The sequence below is a fragment of the Panthera onca genome, chromosome C1, assembly GCF_046562875.1.
Source record: "Panthera onca isolate mPanOnc1 chromosome C1, mPanOnc1 haplotype 2, whole genome shotgun sequence".
In the NCBI taxonomy this organism is placed as follows: domain Eukaryota; kingdom Metazoa; phylum Chordata; class Mammalia; order Carnivora; family Felidae; genus Panthera; species Panthera onca.
In genome coordinates this window covers 208,303,237-208,322,482 of record NC_138346.1, presented here as the reverse complement: position 1 = coordinate 208,322,482, position 19,246 = coordinate 208,303,237, and the positions used below count along the sequence as shown (strand labels likewise).

The 19,246-nt window shown below is 56.8% G+C and overlaps 1 protein-coding gene across 4 annotated transcripts in view; it reads left to right on the top strand.

The window, feature by feature from the left end:
• Window positions 1-19,246, top strand: part of IGSF21 (immunoglobin superfamily member 21) — a 233,647-nt gene that overhangs the window by 190,609 nt on the left and 23,792 nt on the right. For all 4 annotated transcript variants that reach the window (XM_078452315.2, XM_078452312.2, XM_078452313.2 and 1 more), the window contains one exon: window positions 6,718-6,836. In XM_078452315.2, coding sequence (XP_078308441.2) covers window positions 6,718-6,836 — 119 coding nt within the window. The remainder of the gene's footprint in view (window positions 1-6,717; window positions 6,837-19,246) is intronic.

Genomic DNA, 19,246 nt, shown 5'->3' with positions numbered 1-19,246 from the left:
AGAGCAGCACCGGCAGAATGGAGAGAAGGAAATGACCAGGTGTCTGTGACCTGCCCTGTAACCACCCCCCCTCGCCTGAGAGATTAGAGCAAGAGAGGGCCAGAAGCACCTGCACAAATGCCATGCATACTTTTCTCAGAGAAAACCAATTGACCAGAAATCCTAGGAAATGTGAGTTACAGTAACAGCTCATCGGTGGTTGCCTGGGGCTGGGCAGCTGGGGGGTTACGCACGGACACAGGGAGACTTTGGGGGGTGCTAGAGCTGTTCCTTATCTTGATTGTGCGAGTGCTTTCAATGGTGTCCACATAGGTCAAAACCCATCGAATATGTAGCCTTTGTGCAACTTATTGTTTGTCAATTATACCACAAATCTTTTCTTTAATTTCTTTAATGTTTATTTATTTTTGAGAGAGAGAGAGAGAGCACGTGAGCAGGGGAGGGGCAGAGAGAGAGGGAGACACAGAATCCGAAGCCGGCTCCGGGCTCTGAGCCGTCAGCACAGAGCCCGACACGGGGCTCGAACCCACGGACCGTGAGATCATGACCTGAGCTGAAGTCGGACACTTAAACGACTGAGCCACCCCGGGCGCCCCTAAACCACAATGAATCTATAAATGAAAACAAATATTTTTTAAGAGGCACAGATCCCAGGAACCTGTAGTACAGGGACAACCTAACCTGACACGCTGCTCTACCCCTAGGACGTGGCGAGATGAGACTGATGTTTCTCATGATGACCTTGATCCTAGGGCAGCTGCATGAATGTCCAGCGCTCTTCTTCCAAGAAGCTGGGAGGCATAGGTGCAGGCTGGATGGAAAGGATGTTGTTACAGTGTTGCTGTTGAAAACGGTGGCCGTGTATGCCCTGCTTCGTACTCGACACCGCAAACCGTGCCTGGGATCTGGGAGGCTCTTAATAATTTGTTTAAAAATTTAATCATTTGGGGCACCTGCGTGGCTCAGTTGGTTAAGCATCTGACGCTTGATCTCCGCCACGGTTCGTGAGTTTGGGCCCTGCATCGGGCTCTGTGCTGACAGCGCAGAGCCTGCCTGGGACTCTCTCCCTCTCCCTCTCTCTCTGCCCCTCCCCTGCTCGCTCCCTCTCTCCCTCAAGATAAATAAATACACTTTAAAAATGTAATCATTTAACGGTGGAGGGGGAAGAATCTGACAAGCGCCTGCCACCCACCAGGCTCTGCTCCAAGTATACTTGGGTCCAGCTCATTCATTCAGGCTTCCTTTTGCTGTCAGCCAAAGTCCCTCGCCCGATCACATGATTCCCCAGCGATACAGGACGGGGAAACTCGGAGATGCATTCGGATTGCTCCCAGTCCTGCCCCCTGTTCCACGTCCACCACCTCCATTCTGTGAGAATCTGGGATTCTTCCCAGTGGAGAGACAAAGCGCGCAAAGGAGAGGCGAGCGGAGGCTGTGAAGTCGGGTCAGGTGTGGAGAATGTGAGCACAACTTGTTCAGGGAGCCGCCGTCAGCGGAATTAAGGGGCCCACTGGAAGCTGGAGGGAGGGAATTTAGGGAAATAAAAGGCCGTCCTGTTCCTCCCAGCAGGGAGGAAGCAGATGGTTCTCGTTACCTGGAGAGTGGTAGGGCCCAGAATAGAAACGCACTGAAGAGCCGTGGAGGCGAATCCTGGCAACCAAGGAGCCTGGAGTCACCTGCCAGTTGGTAAAGGAAGATCCGAGGAGCAGCCGGGGGTGGGGCGGTGGGGCCCGAAGACACGTCTTCAGCTCTTGCTTCCAAATCATGGCACCCGCCTGCTTACTCTCTGTTACCTCTTGGGTGGGTGCCTCAGTTTCCTCATCTGTACAAGGTAGGGATGATAAGATGATGATTGCTCTCTAGTATATTTGGGCATACTTTGTGTACTGCGTGACAGCAAGGTCCCGTCGAGGATTCGGTAAGATGCGGAAAAAGGCTTAGCATAACTCCTCTCGGGAGAAAATTACCCTGTGATCCCACAAGACCGGTATGATCACACCCATTTATCAGATGGAGAAATCCAAGCTCAGAGAAGCCAAATGAGCTTGTCCAACCTCACACAGCTAGTTGGGTGCAGAGCCCAGACTAGTCCGAGGGCACCCACCTCCTGGCCTAGACTGCTTCCGCCGCCTTCATCCGTACGGTGGCTCTTCCCTGAGCACCCACCGCGTGGCCAGGCTCACGTTCAAGGAGCTTCTATGCTTCCCTGGGAGGGAGGACAGACAGGCAACAATGTAGCGTGTTGTGGACAGGTAGGTGCCCCCAGGCATGCAGCCTTGGCACAGGGAGCAGGCAGTCAGGGCAGCCTGCCTGGAAGAGGTGGCATTCGATGTCGAACCTGAGGATTGCGGTACGTAGTGATTCTAGTCCATTGGTCTCTCGCGCCGTGTCAGCTCTGAGCTAAACCCAACTCTCTGTTGGGGTGAGATCACAGGTGGGGAAAGTCAGACCCACCTGCTGGGCTTTGAAAGATGGCTAGAGGCTTGCCATGTGGCCAAGAGAGGAAGACGGGTCCAAGCAGAGGGAACAGCCCAGGCGAAGGCGGGGGAGCAGGAACCAAGTCCTTGGCATCTCTGCATCGGCCGCTCGGCCCCTAGGCTCGGCACGAGGCATGACACACAGTAGGTGCACATACTCGTGCTAGCCCTCGGCCTGACCCAGGGACCAGCCCTTGCATGGCCTAACCCGAACTCCGGCGGCCCCCGGGGACAGCCAGCGGGGCCCCCACTATCTGGGTCTCCAGTTTCTCAAAAACACAATTACATGGCTTTCGAAGCTGCTGTCAGTGTTGGTAAACTCCAGCCGCTAAACTGCATTACGCTGATTTTGCCAGAAACCTTTGCAGTTATTAATAGTTTATTGATTGGAGCCCAACGCTGATGAGAGTTGGTGTTCTTACCCCAGCCCCCTCGGGGCCCCGCTATCTGTGCAAGGCCTTTTATGCAGCATGCAGATCAATGCCGCTCAAATCTGGGGAGAGGGCATCTCTGGGCTGCTTAATCCACTTTAGAAGGACGGCACTGAGCGCACAAGCTCGGATGAGGCGTTGGGTCCAAATCAAAGCAGCTCCCTGGAAGCCCTGGGGTCCGCAGGTAAGAATTAGACTCCGTGCCTGCTCTCCAGCACAGGGGGAGACGGGGTTCTCCGTGCTCGCCCCAGGCCACCCATTTACTGAATGTTGACTGAGTACCTACCATGATGGCAAGTGCCCCACGAGGCCGTGGGACATGCCGGCGACCCAGACAGGGCACACCCTACCTTCGCAGAGCTTACCGTGCGTGGCAGGGGAGGAGGGTGATCGAGAGTCACAGAGGAAAGTCATCAAGTTACAGTTTGGACCAGTACTGCTGTATCAGTCAGCTGTTGCCGCATAACAAGCCATCCCAAGCCTGGATGGGCGTCAAGCAACAACCATGAATGATTGCTCATGAGTCGGGGTTGGCTAGGCTCACTGTTGAGTGTGACCTTGGCTGGAAAGGCTGGGCCAGCTGGGGTCTCTTTCCGTGTCTCCATGCGCTCTTGTCCACATCAGAGGCTTGTTCTCAGGAAGAAGCAGGGAAAGGGAGAGAGAGTGAAAGGGGGAGGTGGGGCTACAGAGAGAGAGAGAGAGAGAGAGAGAGAGTTCTTTTGAGACTTAGGCTTGGAATTTGTACACCGTCACTTCCGACCTTATGACCCGCAGGTCATAAGGCCAAGGATAGGGAAAGAGACTCCACTCCTAGGTAGGAGAAACTATCGAGGCTGTTTGCAAGAGGCATGGATGCAGGGAGGCTATTAATCAGGGCCACCAATGCCACCAATTCCCCACACCCACCTGGTCCGGGTGGTGGCTAAGAAAGCGACCGTTCCTTTGTAATCGGAAGGATGCAGCCAGGGAAAGAAAATGAAGCAGCCCCAGGAAGAGAGAACATTGCAAGCGAAAGCACTGAATCAAACAAGGCACTGGGCTAAATGCACCTGTAAAGGTCACCTCTGAGGGGTCCTGGATGGGAACCTGGAACGGAAAAAGGACATTAGTGGAAAAACTGGGGAAACCCGGAAGGAGTCTGGGCTTGAGGTAACAGTGATGTATCAGTGTTGGTTTCTTAGTCTGACAGCTGTACCGTGGTCTTGGAACAGGTTAACCATGGGGGAAATCGGGTGAGGGATGGGCGAGAATGCTCTATTGTCTGGGCAACTTTTGTGTAAATCTAAAACGATTCCAAAATTAAGTCTATTTTTTAAGAAGGCACTTGGCGCATGAGAGGAATGGAAAGACAGAAAGCCATCGTAGCTAGAGGAGGACGAGGCTAAGAGGTCGCTGGAGATGTGGCAGGAAGCAGCCACGCTGGCCTGGTTGGCCAAGATAAGGATTCCCGTCTTCATCTGAAGAGCCCAGAGAAGTCTCCCAAGGACTTTAGGCAGGGGAGTGCCATTAATTCCGTTTGCATTTGCAAAGATCTGGGTTCTACCCGCAGAACGGATCTGAGGAAGATTAGCAAAACCAGTTGGCCATCCAGCCCTCCTTCCAGGTGAATAAAGATGGTGGCCGTGGGGCTGGAGGGAGGTGGATACAATCCAGGGTGCATTTAGGAGATAGAGCAGGACCGGGACGTGCTCAAGTCCCTGAGTGGTGGCGGAGGTGGACGGTGGTGCCCAGCAGCAGGACCGGGACCCGCTGGGAGAGCTAAGGAGCCCCGTGAAGGACCACACGAGTCTGTAGAAACAGTCCCAAGTGGCCGCTTTCTTCACGAGGCGCCAGTCCAGGCGTCACGTCTTCGACCACCTGTGCTGTGTCATCTACATGAGTCGCCCACACACACCGCTTATGTTCCTGTCACCTGAGCGTGCCATCAGCGGAGCAATGGCCTAAACATGTCACCTGTGCTGCTGTCACATAAACGCATCTGCGTGTGTCCCCCACATGGCGGTTACCTGCGCGTCTCCACCTGCGTGCCCGCCATGTCACTGTTACCTTCTTACATCACCTGGGCGCCTGCCAGCTACGCGCGTCTCCTGAGCCTGTGTCTTTATGGGGCTGTCCCCTGAGCGTGTTGCCTGCACACAAGTCACTCAAGCAGGTCGGCCCTATAACTGATCCCTATGAGTGTCACCTAAATATGTCACTCCAGGTGACTGTGGCTCAGCACCAGTGCCTGTAGAGGGGCTGATTTTCCAGTCTAGCCGGGTTACAAACAAAGGAAATCGCTCCCAAGGGAAGACAGGCCCCCGCTGTTCCCATCGACGCGGTGCCCCCCTGAGCACGGAAGGGAGGGAAGGAGGGCAGCCTTCTCCCCGCAAAGTTTCCCTGGTGAGAAGCTCCTGTTCTCTCGGAGTCCTTTTATGACAGTCGGTAGACCAGATGTCAACCTCTGCGTATTCTATGTAAATGAAGGTGTTTGTTTATGCTAATGCGTGCTGGCTCAGAGCGGAGCCAGCAGCAGGAACCCAGGCTGAGAGCCCAGGTGTGGGGGGCAAGGTGCAGGGAGGTGGGGGACACTGAGTCAGGAGGGAACCGGAGCTCGGAGGCAAAGCTGGGGGGGGGGGGGGTGGCAGCTGACATAAGGGAAGAAAGGGAATCTGAGGTTAGACTGCCCAGCAGAAGCAGATCGCAGCGGGCGGCTTCGCTGAGTGGGGTGGAAATGTGTCCACGAGGGGGTGGGAACAAAGAGTTGGATTGAAGGAACCCCCTTCTCGGGGGGGGGGGGGGGGGCGGGGCGGGACCCACACCCAGAGCCTGTGCTCTTAGCCACCACCCTCGCCTTCCCCGGCCGGGGCCTCTCTGATCAGACCACGGGGCCAATTTGGTGGGTAGGGCGCCACGCTGGCCCTTTACTACGGCTGCCGTGACCGTGACCTTGACCGTGAGCGTCTTCCTGTGTCGTGCTGTGGTGCAAGGACCTCTGAGACGGAGACCCCGCTTCTTCTGAGGTGTGGCCAGAAGAGGCTGTCCTTCGGCCGCATGATTAGGCCCAGAGAAGGTTGGCACTTGCCAGAGAACCCCCCAGGTTTCCCTGACCCAGCAGCGGGCGGCCTCCAGGTCAAGGCTCCCTCCTGACGACCTCAGGCAGGACCAGCTGCTCCCTGCTCTGTGCTCAGAGAGGCCCCCCCTTTTCCACGTGCCTGGCAGTGCGGCTGCCTCCCTGCCTCCTTGTCCCCCAGGACAGGGGCTCCTTGGAGATGAGAAGTTGGCTGTGTTTCTTCTCAAGCCCCCAAGACTGGGCGTGAAGGGACAGCAAAGGCAGTGTGGGAAGAGGAATTCAAATTCCCATCCTGGCTCTTATGAGCCATATTGCTGGGGTGGGGGGGAGCTACCCGTGCCCCCTCTGGAGCCTCAGTTTCCATGCTTATGAGACGGGAATGGTGATCCTCTGTGGAGGGCTGAGTGATGTGATGCCCTAGGGCAGTGTTGAGCCTGTACCACACGCCGGTCCTACTCGGGGCCCTCTAGGTGTGGGCACTGTTACCATCCGCCGTTCATGGAAGCACAGGTGTAACTCCGGCTGAACACAGCCCCCCACCCCCTTCACCTCCTGAAGAATAAAACACAGGGACTGGCATACAGTCGGTGCTCCATAAATGTTGCTGCTCCCCCCGGCATAGCGCATGAGCACCTGATCGATTCAGAAGCGTTTGTTGATCCGAGGCTGAACAGTGGGGTTTGGGGGTTGTTTTGGGGGGCTGCGCCTTCCAGCCCCGGACGATGGGGCCTCATCCTGTCCCTCTGCCTTCCCCCAGGCTGCCCGAAGTCCGCATCTCAGACAACGGTCCCTATGAGTGCCACGTGGGCATCTACGACCGCGCCACGAGAGAGAAGGTGGTCCTGGCATCAGGCAACATCTTCCTCAACGTCATGGGTGAGCACAGGGGCCCTGGCCCCGGGGTCCCAGCGAGGAGCTTTGCTCATGTGCGTGTGCACAGGGGGGGGCTGTCCTAGGAACGCTCTTCTTTCCCACTCCTGCCTCCGAGGGGAGAGGAGAGTGGCCTTGCCGAGGTGTGACAGGTGTGGCCTTACCACCCAAAGGTTTCCTCTCAGGAACCCCTTCTCCGACCTGCACTGATATACCCTGACCTCATGGACGCAGGGCTGTGGCTCGTCCCCAGATCCTTGTGGCCTGGGCACTTTAGAGGGGCACAACTGACACGTTGACTAGGACAATTGAGGGACTGAAGGAGGAATGAGGGCTTCCCGAGGGGCAGCAGACCCCAGCGTCCACTTCTGTAAGGCAGGGGTGGGATGCAGGCCTGATGGGTCATTCATGGACCCCCAGCTCTGGGTCCTGGGACCCCATGAGGACACGGGGAGGAAGAAGCTGGGCACTGTGGGGGCACCTGTGGGAGTACCTTTCCAGGCAGAAGACAAGAGCCACGTTCATAGAAGTGCCTGTGGGGACGGTGCAGGGGGGTGAGCCCCCCCCCCCCGCCCCTCCACCCCAGGGACAGGACAATCTGGGAGCCTCCCTGGGGGAGGTGATACACACCTGCTATGGAGAGTGATTCTGACACTAGACCTCCTACGGCCTTTCCCAGGACATTGAAGCATCAAGTGACCAGTGAGAAAGTGGGTGTCGGGGCTGGGTTTCGGGGTGTCCCGCCTTCTGACCCTGTGTCTGCCTCCATCTGCAACACGCGGATAGTAATGCCAGCGCCCGTCTCTGGGTGGCGCTGTCCACCACCCCAGCCTCGGTTTCTCCCCTTGTAAATCAAGGGCCTGGCTCCAAGCGGTCTCAGGAGCCCCTGCCAGTGCTGACGTTCTCGTCAGCCACACTCTCCGATTCTGCTGCCAGAATTCTAGGGACTCGGCCCTGACGCCGGGCCCCAGGGTTCTCTGATTTTCTTATCAAATGATATTTACCAGGGAAACAAAGCTTGTCGTACTCAGGCAATCAGTGAGAGCATAAAGGCCCCGTGGAAAGCCACAGCTTCTGGGGAAATGGAAAACCTCCAAAGGCCAGACCTCCAGAGGGACATTGATTCCCGCAGCGGCGGCACGTGGGGTGTTCTGGCTTCCTGGGGGATGGGCCGCGGCGGGGACGCGGCGACTCCCTGAAGGAGATGTCTTGGTGCTCAGCCCAGGGCTGGTCGCCCCGGGGAATCTGGTGAAGAACAAAACTCGGTTTGCACCGTCAAGGGGCCCCAGTCCGATGAGGGACATGCACGTAACCATTTATTTATCGGATGTTTATTGAGCACCTACTACGCGCTAGGTAATGGACACGCTCCTTCAATAGGACGAGGTCCTTGGGGAGCTGTATCCAGTGTGCGATGCAAACATAAAATGTGCATAGGTGCACACACAGGTGTGGAGGCACAGAGAGGGCAAACCACTTGCCTGAGGTCACCCAGCCAGGATCACAAAATCTTCCTGTGATAGCAGCTCGGTGCTGGGGCCAGAAGCCAGGCATCTGGACTCCCACACCCCCTTTTGCGCCCCTGAAAACAGGTGTAGATGCTCCAGGTGAGGCTTCTCTCTATGTGAGCAAGGACAGCATCCTCAAAAGCCACCTCCTCCAGGAGGCCTACGCTCCCTCCTTCGTTCACCAGAGCTCCTTGTGCAGGTGTACTCTCCCTCTATGGCCTCAGTTTCCCTCTCCTTACGGTGAGGGGGTGTAACCAGACGGTCCTCAGCGTCCTCCTAGCTCTGACATCCGTGAGTCTGTTACCCCGTCCGCTAAGCAAGCACCTGAGGCACAGAGAGACCTCGTGGGGCCGACCAGAACCGCACGGCGGGCCTGATGGTCCTGGCTGAGCAAGGCGGTATACTCCTGGCCAGCATGAGCCAGCTGAGAATCCTCTCCTCGGGTCTCACTGTCCGGGCAGCAGGGAACGGTGAACCTCTGGGGTCCTCTCGATGCAAGGTGGCAGCCATCTGGGATGGGGCAGACAGATGATGTGATCCCAGTTACTGAACAGGAGGCTGAAGGCTGGCAGGGGTGGGGGGGGGGTGGGGGAGTGGGGACCCGGGAGGGGCAGGACCACGCAGTGGCTCCCAACCCAGGGAAAGGCTCTGACCCCTGGAAATTCAGGGTGTTCCCCGGGCGGGGTTCTTCCCGAAATAGCACTCACCCATCTTGGTCAGTCCTCTGACTGACCCACTGCTCAGAGGTCATTGTGCTTGTCAGCGGTCGCCCCTGCCCCGTTGTCCCCCGGATGCGGCAGGTACCCCCGTGCTCACTAAGCCTGCAGCTGAACTGATAACACAGCTACTGCCCATCCCTGGCCTGTGCCTGACAGGGTGTGAGCTCCTGGCTTCATGCCCATTGTCTCACGGAATCCCGGCCACAGCCCTGGGAGCCAGGAGATCTTATAATCCCTTTATACAAGCTTAGGACACGCAGGTTTCGGGCTGAATCCCAGATCGGTCATTGCATTCGTTAGCCTCCCCGGGCCTCAGTTTCCCATCTGTGAAATAAGGATAAGGGTGGCTACCCTCCAGAGTGGCTGTGAGGTTTTTTTTCTTATTGAAATAAAGTTTGCAAAGCACCAAACCCAGACGAGGCAGCCACAAGGTTCGTCAGGTTAGACCTCAGCATCTTTAGGGTCATTGTCGCGGGCCCTGCCCCCTCTTGGGCACAGCGGTGGCTGCTTCCTTCTTGCCCCTGGAAGTCTCGTCGACGATTCATGACTCCAAGGAGCTTCAAGCCAGTCTGAGAACGGAGTGTTCACAGCTTCGTGCGCCGAGTCCCTGCAAAGGGACCCAGGTCTGCCCTGGTTCTGGGAGTGGCCAGACAGCGGGCCTCTGCTACCCGTCCTCCTGGCCTCTTCCCAAAGGCCTAGGGGAGGAGCCAGCACATACCCCGACCTTGATAACGACAGCCACACCTCCCACTCAGCCAGCTCTGCCAATTGTAAAGTGCTCTCAATGGAGGGGTTTGCCTGATCTTGACAAGAGCCCCTCGGGATCAGGATGAGACTGGGGCTGGGGAAAGGGAAAGGATTTGCCCGGGGCCCGCGGGGCTGTGGCTGTCCCCGTCCCAGAGCAGCATGCCTTCTTCCTTGGCTCACCAAGGTCGGGAAGGTCCTGGGCGGGCTGGGAGAGACAGGGGGCTGAGTGTGAGGCTGTCCCCCCCGGGGGCAGCTCCGGGGCTCCAGCAGCTGCGCGGGCCTGTGAGGCAGAAACTACACTGTGTCCGTTGCCCAGACCCAGGCTCAGAGAAGGCAGTGGCTTGGCCAAGGTCGGGCCATTCAATGAGATGATCCCCAGAACAGAGTGTTCTGAGCCCAGCACCTGGCACGTTCCAAGTGCTCAGTAAATAGCGCCTCTCACGACAAATAGGCCTCATGTCATTTACACGTCAGGCACAATAAGGGACGCCTGGGTGGCTCAGTCGGTTAAGCAGTTCGGATCTCGCCATTCGTGGGTTCGAGCCCCATGTCTGCTGTGTGCGGGCAGCTCAGGGCCTGGAGCCTGCTTCGGATTCTGTGTCTCCCTCTCTCTGCCCCTCCCCTGCTCACACTCTGTCTCTCTGGGCCTCTCAAAAATAAACGAAAACATTGAAACAAATTTTTTAAACATTAGGCACAATTAGAAAGACTTGAAAATTGTGTGACTCCCCCCTCCTCCTCCTTGACCCTCCCCTTTCAATATGTTTCAGGGAAGTTTCGAACACTACGATCTGCTCGCTGTTCTGGCCCATCTGTGACATACCTTAGACCCTTTCTGGTCACACACGCGCGCACACACACACACACACACACATGCACCAAGACCCTCCCTCCAAGTGAGTGGAGGCCTTTGAAAGCCGGGGTCTCCTTTATGCACCAAGGGACCCTAAGGACTGTGGCGGCCAACGGTGGGGCGAGACAGCCCCCTCCCCGATTTGGGGGTCAAAGGGAAGCTTCCTAGGACAGCAGGGGGGGGAGGGAAGGGAGATGAGGCGCAGGGCACGTTGCACGGCCCCACGTGCATCAAAAGCACGGAGCAGTTGTGCTGGAGAGCCCGCACCCAGGCTGCCTCTGCATCTAGCACATTCTAACGCGCCGTTTCCACAGGCCTCGGGGTGCAGATGAAAATGCGAGAGCGGCTGTAATTTCACGCCTATAACATCCCCGCTATGTGGTGGGAAAAGACATTTGGGAGCCCCGTGGGTGACACCGAGGGTTCATGCCGCACACAGTCATTAAAATGTTTTTATCCGAGCTGCAGATAAATTGTAAGCCAATTTGAAAGTCGCGTGCTGGGCCCCAGGAACGCATTATACACAGTCACGGAAGGATTGCCGCGGCTCTTCTCGGGGGTGCAGGTGATGCGGGGGAGCATGTTAAGGGTGCGATGTTACAATCAATTAAATGTGAGCCCGGACACCCCACCCCCACCCGCACCAAAGCCAAAAGACGCTGCTCTCCTGTTCCCACCGGAAGAGCGGGAGGCCAGGTTTCTCTGCCACCCCTTGGACCCACGGCTAATGATCAAGGCCGCTTCCCGTCAAGCATTGAATGTGTGGCTGTGTGCTGAGTGTCCAACCCAATCGTGTGACCTTCACGAGGGTCCTCCAAGGCGGGCCCGGTCACCCCCCCCCGCTTCACAGACGAGGGAACGAGCCTCTGAGAGTTTAAGGGGCTCACCCATGGGAGCGAGAGAGCCGGGGGTCCCGCCAGGCTGCCTGAGATCAGAGCTGGAGAGCCTGACAGCCACTCTGAGCCCCCAAGGGACACGTCCCCGCTTTGACACAAAGGCTATTAGTAACGCAGATGTCAAGAGAGTGCGGCGGGGTGTAGAGCTGAGGCGGTGGGGGCTCCAGGACACTGAGGGGATATCAGGACACTGAGAGAATATCTTCTCTCCTAGTTCTGGAGGCCAGAAATCAAGGCATTGGCGAGGCTGCGCTTCCTCTGAAAGTTCTAGGGAAGAATCCTTCCCTGCCTCTTCCAGCTCCTGCCGGTGACTGGCAATGCCTGGCCCTCCCTGACTTGTAGATGCGTCCCTCCATTCTCTGCCTGTGTCCTCACGGGGCGTCCTCCTCCATGGGTCGGTGTCTCGGTGTCCGTGTTCCCCTTTTATAAGGACACCAGGCATTGGATCAAGGCCCACCCTGAGGCAGTATGACCTCGCCTGACCTTAGTTACATCGACAAAGACCCTGTTTCCAAGTAAGGTCCCATCCACAGGTACTGGGGGTTAGGATCTCAACACATCTTTTGCGGAGACCATTTGACCCACAAAAGTAACTGAGCCAGGAGGGGGCAGAGTGGAGGAGTCACCCTCTGACTTTGAAGGCGACACTCTCCTCCCGACCACCTAGGTCACCCTTCACTGAGGATTTACTGCCACGCCAAGCACTGTGCTGAGGTCTTCATAGACTAACATCAGATCATCTCAAAAGCTCCGTAAGATGGGTACTGCCCTTTCTTCGCCAGGTGAGGAAACGGATAGGTACATCGCTTGCCCAGCACACCCAGCTAGCCAGCGGCCAAGCAAGGGTAAGGGCATCCCACGTGCTTAACCACTCCGCTCTACCAGAAGTCACGACATATTAATAAGCATTCGTAAAACGTTCTACCTCGGGAATCCCTGTCTGTCTTCCGTAGGCTTCCAAATGAGGTCAGCAGATAAAGGTAGAATTTTGGCACCCAAGACCACAGTGGCACCAGACCACACCAGATGCTTTCCAAACGTGGGGCCAGGGGACACAGGTCCCATCCTGGGGAACAGTTGCTAATGAACTTTGCATAGCTTGCTTGCTATTTATTTGTTTGTTTGTTTAGGTATGTTTTGCTGAATTTTTAGAACAAAATTTTTGATGTTTATTTTTGAGAGAGAGAAAGAGACAGAGCACAAGTGGAAGAGGGTCAGAGAGAGAGGGAGACACGAAATCCGCAACAGGCTCCAGACTCTGAGCCATCAGCAGAGAGCCCGACGCAGGGCTCGAACCCACAGACCGGGAGATCATGACCTGAGCTGAAGTTGGACACTTAACTGAGCCACCCAGGTGCCCCTTTACTAAATTTTTATTACGTGCATTCGGTGTGCTTTTTTCTAAAAGTTATATTGTTGAGCTGTCATTCGTATGACGTACAATTCACTCGTTTAAAGGATACAACTTAATGGGTTTTACCATAGTCACCAAGTTCTGCAAACACGTTTAGTCGTGTAACCAATTTCAGAAGATGCTCACTGCCCCCGAGAGAAACCCCGTACCCATCAGCAATGACTCCCCTTCCTGCACCCCTCGCCCGGTCTTAGGCAATCACTCATCTGCTTGGTCTCTCTGTGGATTGGTCTGGACACTTTCTAGAAATGCGGTCATACAAAACGTGGTCTTTTGTCATTCTTGGGACTTCTTACACTTAGTGTAAGGTTTTCAAGGTTCATCCACATTGGAGCACGTATTGGGATCCCGTTCCTCGTCGTGGCTGGATGATATTCCATTGCACGATGCCTGACATTCCGTTTGTACATTCACCGGTTGATGGACATTTCCACCTTCCAGCTGTTACGAATGATGCTCCTGTGAACGTTTATGTGCAGGCTTTTGGTGTGAACGGATAGTTTCCAGATCTCTGGGGGGGGCGGGGGGGGGGGGTGGTGCAGACCCAAGCATAGAATTACTGAATCGAGTGAGAACTCTGTGCATGGCCGTTTGAGGGCGGGCAGGCAGCTGTGCCCTTTGACTTTTCCTCCAGCGGCATAGGGTCCCCGTCTCTCCAGATCCTCACCTGCACCTGCTGCCTGTCTGTCTGATGGCGACCGTCCTAGCGCACGGGAAGCGGTTCTCATTGCGATGCGATTTGCGCTGCTCTGATGGCTAATGGTGTTGATGGTCTTTTCGGGGGCTTTGCAGCCCTTCGGAGATCTGCTTTGCAGAAATACCGTCAGATCGTTTGCTCGTTTCAACCAGGTGATTTGGCTTTTCATCATCACGCTCTAAGAGTCCTCTATTTCAGATGTGAGGGCCGTATCGCGTGTCACATTTGTGTACATTTTCCCCTTTGGTGTGTTACCTTTCCCCTTTCTTGCTGGCGTCCTGTGAAGGACGGAGGGTGTTCGTCCGGGTAAGGTTCACTCCATCTACTCGTTTTCTGTTGCTTGTGTTCTGGGTCTCCCAGCTGAGGAGGCTCTGCCCAACCCAAGGTCACAGTTCACTCCTGCTTTTCTTCTAAGAGTTTTAATAGTTTAAACTCTTACATCTAGGTGTACGATCCATCTTGAGGGAGTTTTTGTGCGTGCTGTGGAGGAGAGGTCGGCCTCCCTCAATTGCACGTGGGTGACCAGTTGTCCCAGCACCATTTTGGAACACATTCTTCCTTCCCCACTGAATTGTGTTGGCCTCCTGGCCAAGAATCAATTGACTGTAAATGTGAGGGTTTATTTCTGGACTCTCCCTCCTATTCCATTGACCTCTACGTCTGTCCTTCCATACTTCTGATGCTTTGTAAAGCCATCTGGCCATCTCCAGTCTGGCTCTGTTGCTTCCCTGCTGTGTGACTTGGGGTGGGAGGGTCCCCAGGAAGTCCTCCTGGGGCCAGTTGCTCGAGCTTCCCTGTGACAAGAAGCTCACCCTGGGCTGGCCGGTGCTCTCACCACGAGGCCAGGCCAGAACCTAGGATTTCTAGAGGCCTGGAGCTCTGCTTTCTGGGACCAGATGCTTGAACTCTGTTCTCTGGACATCCAGCCCAGTGCTCCTCTCTGGAAGAAGCAGCGCATTCCCAGGGCCAATAATTGGAGTGTCAAGGACCTCTCCTGACCTGGGAAGGAGAAATGTCCACGGCTCCAAAAGTGATGGGGGATCTGAGCCTGCACCCCTCAAAGGCCTGGTGTGGCCGCCATAGGCCTGAGCAAAAAGGAGAAACACAGCTCTTTCCCTCTGAAGGACGCGAGCGGAAAAGCAGGCGGCGGTCTGCAGACCCCGTCTCGGGAAGCCTGCCTGCGTGCAGGACAGCCGTGGGGAGATGTGTATCTCCCAGACAGATCCAGCTCCTGCTCAGAGTATATGGCGGTCCAGGGGACAGCTTAGGTCAATGAAGGGAGGCCGCTGGTCTGAGAATCCCTGGGGGACCCCAAGCAGGGTAGCTGGAAGGCGAGACTCAGAGCTGCGGCGCAGCCCCCTCCATAGCCCACGATGCCTGCCGGGTGGGAAATGATCGGCTCCTTCCTTGCCTTGGAGCCTGAGCGGATAAGCTGCCTGCTGGGCTTAACGCTAATTACATGAACTGGCCCCAGGCCACTGCAGTGGCCACAGGCTCCAGGGAGCAAGGCTGCTATGAGGAGGGGGAGGGGGAGGGGGAGAGGGAGGGGGAGGAGACGTGGCGGGTCGGGATCCACGCCAGAGCCGCAGAGGAGTGTGGGGTGCTGACGGGTTGCAAACGCAAACCCCCACGTCCCAATCCCGAAGCCCCCAGGGTCCTGAGGACCAGGCCTGGGCACTCTCGTCTCCCAAGCCAATGTCCATCCAGGCAGGCCCCCCTCCAAGCCCCCTCCCCTCCCCCACCCCTTCCCCCCCCCCCTCAATCTGGAGAAGTGACAGTGAGTGACCAAAGTCCTCCAAATTGAAACCAGGAGAAGGCTGGGAGGTCCCCAGTGAAGAATGAGCCCTCTATCCAAGTAGGTTGACGAGAAACAGTGTTTACTCCCTTAGAGAGCTGGGGAGTATTTAAGGGGATGAACCTGAGATTCAGGCAAGAGGTTTTAAACCCAGTTCTGCAACTCCCGATAATAAAAGCAGCAAATGTTTATTGAGCATTTGCTGTATGCCAGGCACAGTTCTGCCCCGCACCTGCTAACTCATTTAATTGTCCTAACAGCCCTCTAAGGAGGCCCCACTATTACCTTCCGCAGTTGACAAGTGTGAAAGCAGAAACCCTAACAAATGGGCCCGAGGGCACGGGCCAACTAACAGCTGAGCTTGATCCAGACCCGGGCAGGCTGGCTCCAGAGCCCTCAGCTGAGCCACCACACTAGGCTGGCAGGTGGTTTATTTCCCCACCTGAGCCTCAGTTTCCCTGTCTGCTAAATGGGGTTACCGTAGCACCTCCCCTCTTGGGCCCGTGTCCCAAGCTCCTAGTGAGCGCCCCTAAACAGGACCATTGTTTTTACTTTCCACCCATGTTGTCCTGACCTCCCCCCTGTAAGTGTCAGTGAGGCCAGGGAATGGAGTCAGAGCCGCAGGAAGACACCAGGCAGCGACTACCATGGCGTCCCACGCTCGCACTCGTAGAGGAGGGCAGGAAAGAGCGGGGTCACAGCTGTGGTCCCGTCCCACCCGCTCCCCAGTCTCGCTGTGACTTGTCCTCTCCAAGCCTCTTTTACGTCTTCTGGAAACTGGGGCAGTGAAGGTCACTACTCCCACAGGGCTGTTGTGAGGGGTAAACGAGATGACGAATACGGACGGCACCCGGCCTGGGTCGGAGGGCAGGGCGGGCAGCCGCAGCGGGTGGGACGGCACCAGTCAGCTCGGGCCTTGGGTTTCCGAACAGAAGCCAGAGGACTTGGGGACCCATTGGAAAGCTGGGAGCAGATGTGGAGGAGACGGCAGGACCCGGCACCGGATGGAGATGGTCCCTGAGAAGTCACCAAGGAGACCTGCGGTCCCGCTTAGCAGACGGTGACCTCAGGAAACGGGCTGAGGGGTGGAGAAGCTGGGGCCGCGATCTGAAGGCTGTCTGCAGGCCTCCGTCCCGATTGCTGGAGCTTCCGAGGGGACAGCTCGAGAGGCAGCAGGGGCCTGAGACAGCTGGCCGGGCTCGGCTGCTGGAGTGGGGCTGCGGCCCAGAGGGCCGGGGCCAGCGCGGCCAGGGTCTTCTAAGATGGACCGCGGAGCATGTTGGGAGACTGCGCACGGCCGTCTTGAGCGCCTCAGCCTGGCCAGGGACCTGGAGGAAGGATGCTTGCCCTGGCCACCTGCCCACCCACAGGCCTGCAGCTAACTCAGGTCACCGGCTGAGAGCCCCTTCAGAGAGGGGCCAGACAGATGGGTTTGGGGCTCAGAAGAGCACTTTGGAGCTAACTGGGTCATCTACCAAGGACGGTCGCTTCCCAGCGTCAGCCCCAAAGGCCCGAGCCTGCTGACCGCCTCCTGGACAGGCTTCTGGAACCCTCCGTCCCTCCCTCACTGAACACAGCCCTGCAAAGGAGGCACACCCTTGACCAAAGCTCACTGTGTACTCGGCAACGGGCCCAGCACGTTCTGTTACCCACTGCCCCACCTCTGGTCTCCCCGCCCCAGATGGGACCTATGCTGCCTCAGTTACAGTGGGTACTACATGCCCTACACAGAGAGGGCAGGGAAGCTTCCCAACGTCGCACAGCAGTGAGTGAGATGGGATTTGAGCTCAGATCTGCAGGAAGGAGGAGCCCCCCTTTTTCCCCGCTACACGAGGCTGCCAGGAAGACGGAGGGACGCCGCTCCCCTCCGAGTGTGGGGCCATGGGGCTGCCACAGGGGCCTGGGCCACGTAGCCTCTCAACAGAGACAGCAGGGAATACCTGGGCTGCATCATTGGCCGCTCCTCCAGCCGTCTGGGAAGTCAGCAAGATCAGTGTCCCCATTTCACAGAAGAGAAAACAGAGCCTGCTGATAAAGGGAAGCCTAGAGTAAGAACCCAAATGTTCTCCGACTTCTTCCTCTTGGGGGGGGCCCGGAGCCCTAGGCTGGGGTGGAGGCAAGGCCTCTGAAGTGCACGCTGGGTGTGATTTGGAAAGCTGCGTGACCTCTCTGATCCGCAGACGAGGCTGGAAGGAGCAGACGGCTTAGCCAAGCGTCCTGTGCTGCTTTGCCCGTCTTGTCCGTAGGGCCGTGGAGCTGACGTGACCAGCCTCTCCCTGACGGAAACGGACCGTTTGCCCATTGATTCCTTATGCACACACGTCCCGCTTCACCCAATATCGTAAGCCCCCACCATGTGCCTGCCTTGGGGGAGCGACTGAGAGAGATTCGTGTTCATGTAGGTCGGCCAGATCATACTAGAATAAAGGTGAATTTTGCAGCCGCCATATGCCACACTTTTTCCAGTATGTTAAGTATGTTAATTCTTCTAATCTTCACTACTTTAGGAGGTAGGGACTTGTAGCATTTCCATTTTGATAATGAGGAAACAGGCCCAGAGAGGTTAAGTAACCTGCCCAAGGTCACCCAGCAAGCGAGCGGCAGACCTTGTTATTCAAACCCAGACCGCCTGGCGAAGGAGCCTGTCTGCAGCCTCTCACAGAATGGCCCTCTGTGCCCTCTTGAGCCAAGCGGTAGAGAGTCACCTGCTCCCTGAACCGTCCAGGCAGGTGGCTGCCGCCTCCCGAGACCCTCACCAGCTCCCTGGACTTCCTGTGTCTCGCAGACCAGGAGGCTCAGTTCTTGTTCTGGGGTCGTCTCTCCCCACCTACTGCCTGCCCCTCTTGGCCGCCCCCCCAGGTCCCGCCAGAGCAGGCCCGCAGGCGCATCATTAAACCTTGACAGGTGTTAGGTCAGTGCGATGCCTTATCCCCTCCACCACCGGGAGCTGGATTTAGTGTCTCCGGCAGAAGGTAAACTTCGCGTCCCTGGGACAGGCCCCTTAATTACAAGTGATATGTGGCCGTTGAAGCTGCGGTGCCTCGGGCCCAGTGATTTAAGGAGCAGGCATGAGTCTGAGGGTACAGGAGTTAACAGAGCTGTATCAGAGCTGGGAAAGAGGGCAGGGGCGCCGAGGGAGGCAGTGAGCCGGCTCCTGGAGCGGGGTCTGCTTCCTGTGGACAGACGCTCCTGGGAGGGACCTAATCCCTCCCTGTACAGAAGGGGACACTGAGATCAACTCCGCAGGTTGCTTTGCCCTGGGAGTCAGCGGTCCTGTCTCTGCCGCCAGCTTGCAGGGCGCCCCTGGACTCAGTTTCCCCATCTGTTACCTGAGGAGGCAGGAATACCTCACGCACGCTCTAGGAGTGATCATCTTAAAAGCAAATAAGTCCTAATAATCACAATAACCTTCACAGCAGAAACTAGCACCGACCAAGGGCTTATTACATGCCAGGCGCTGCCCCGGGTCCTTTACGAACACTCTCGTGGTTGATTCTCACCGGTGCCGGGGGGAGAGCAGTTGTACGTATCCCCATTTCAAAGACGAGGAGCCCGAGGCTCCGGGAGAGGAAGCAACTTTCCCCGAGATCCCGCGGCTAGCAAGTGATGAACGGAGACTCTCAGCCCCTGTCTCTGCGTCCAGAGCAGAGTCCCTGCAGGATAGGGGAGTCCCTGAAGGAGTCACCGAAGGACAGGGGAGACAGAGAAGAGTGCAGATTTCCAGAACCGAGCAGAAGGCAAGTGAAGGTAAGGGGAGGGCTAGGTTGCAAGCTGTGGGCGTGCCCAG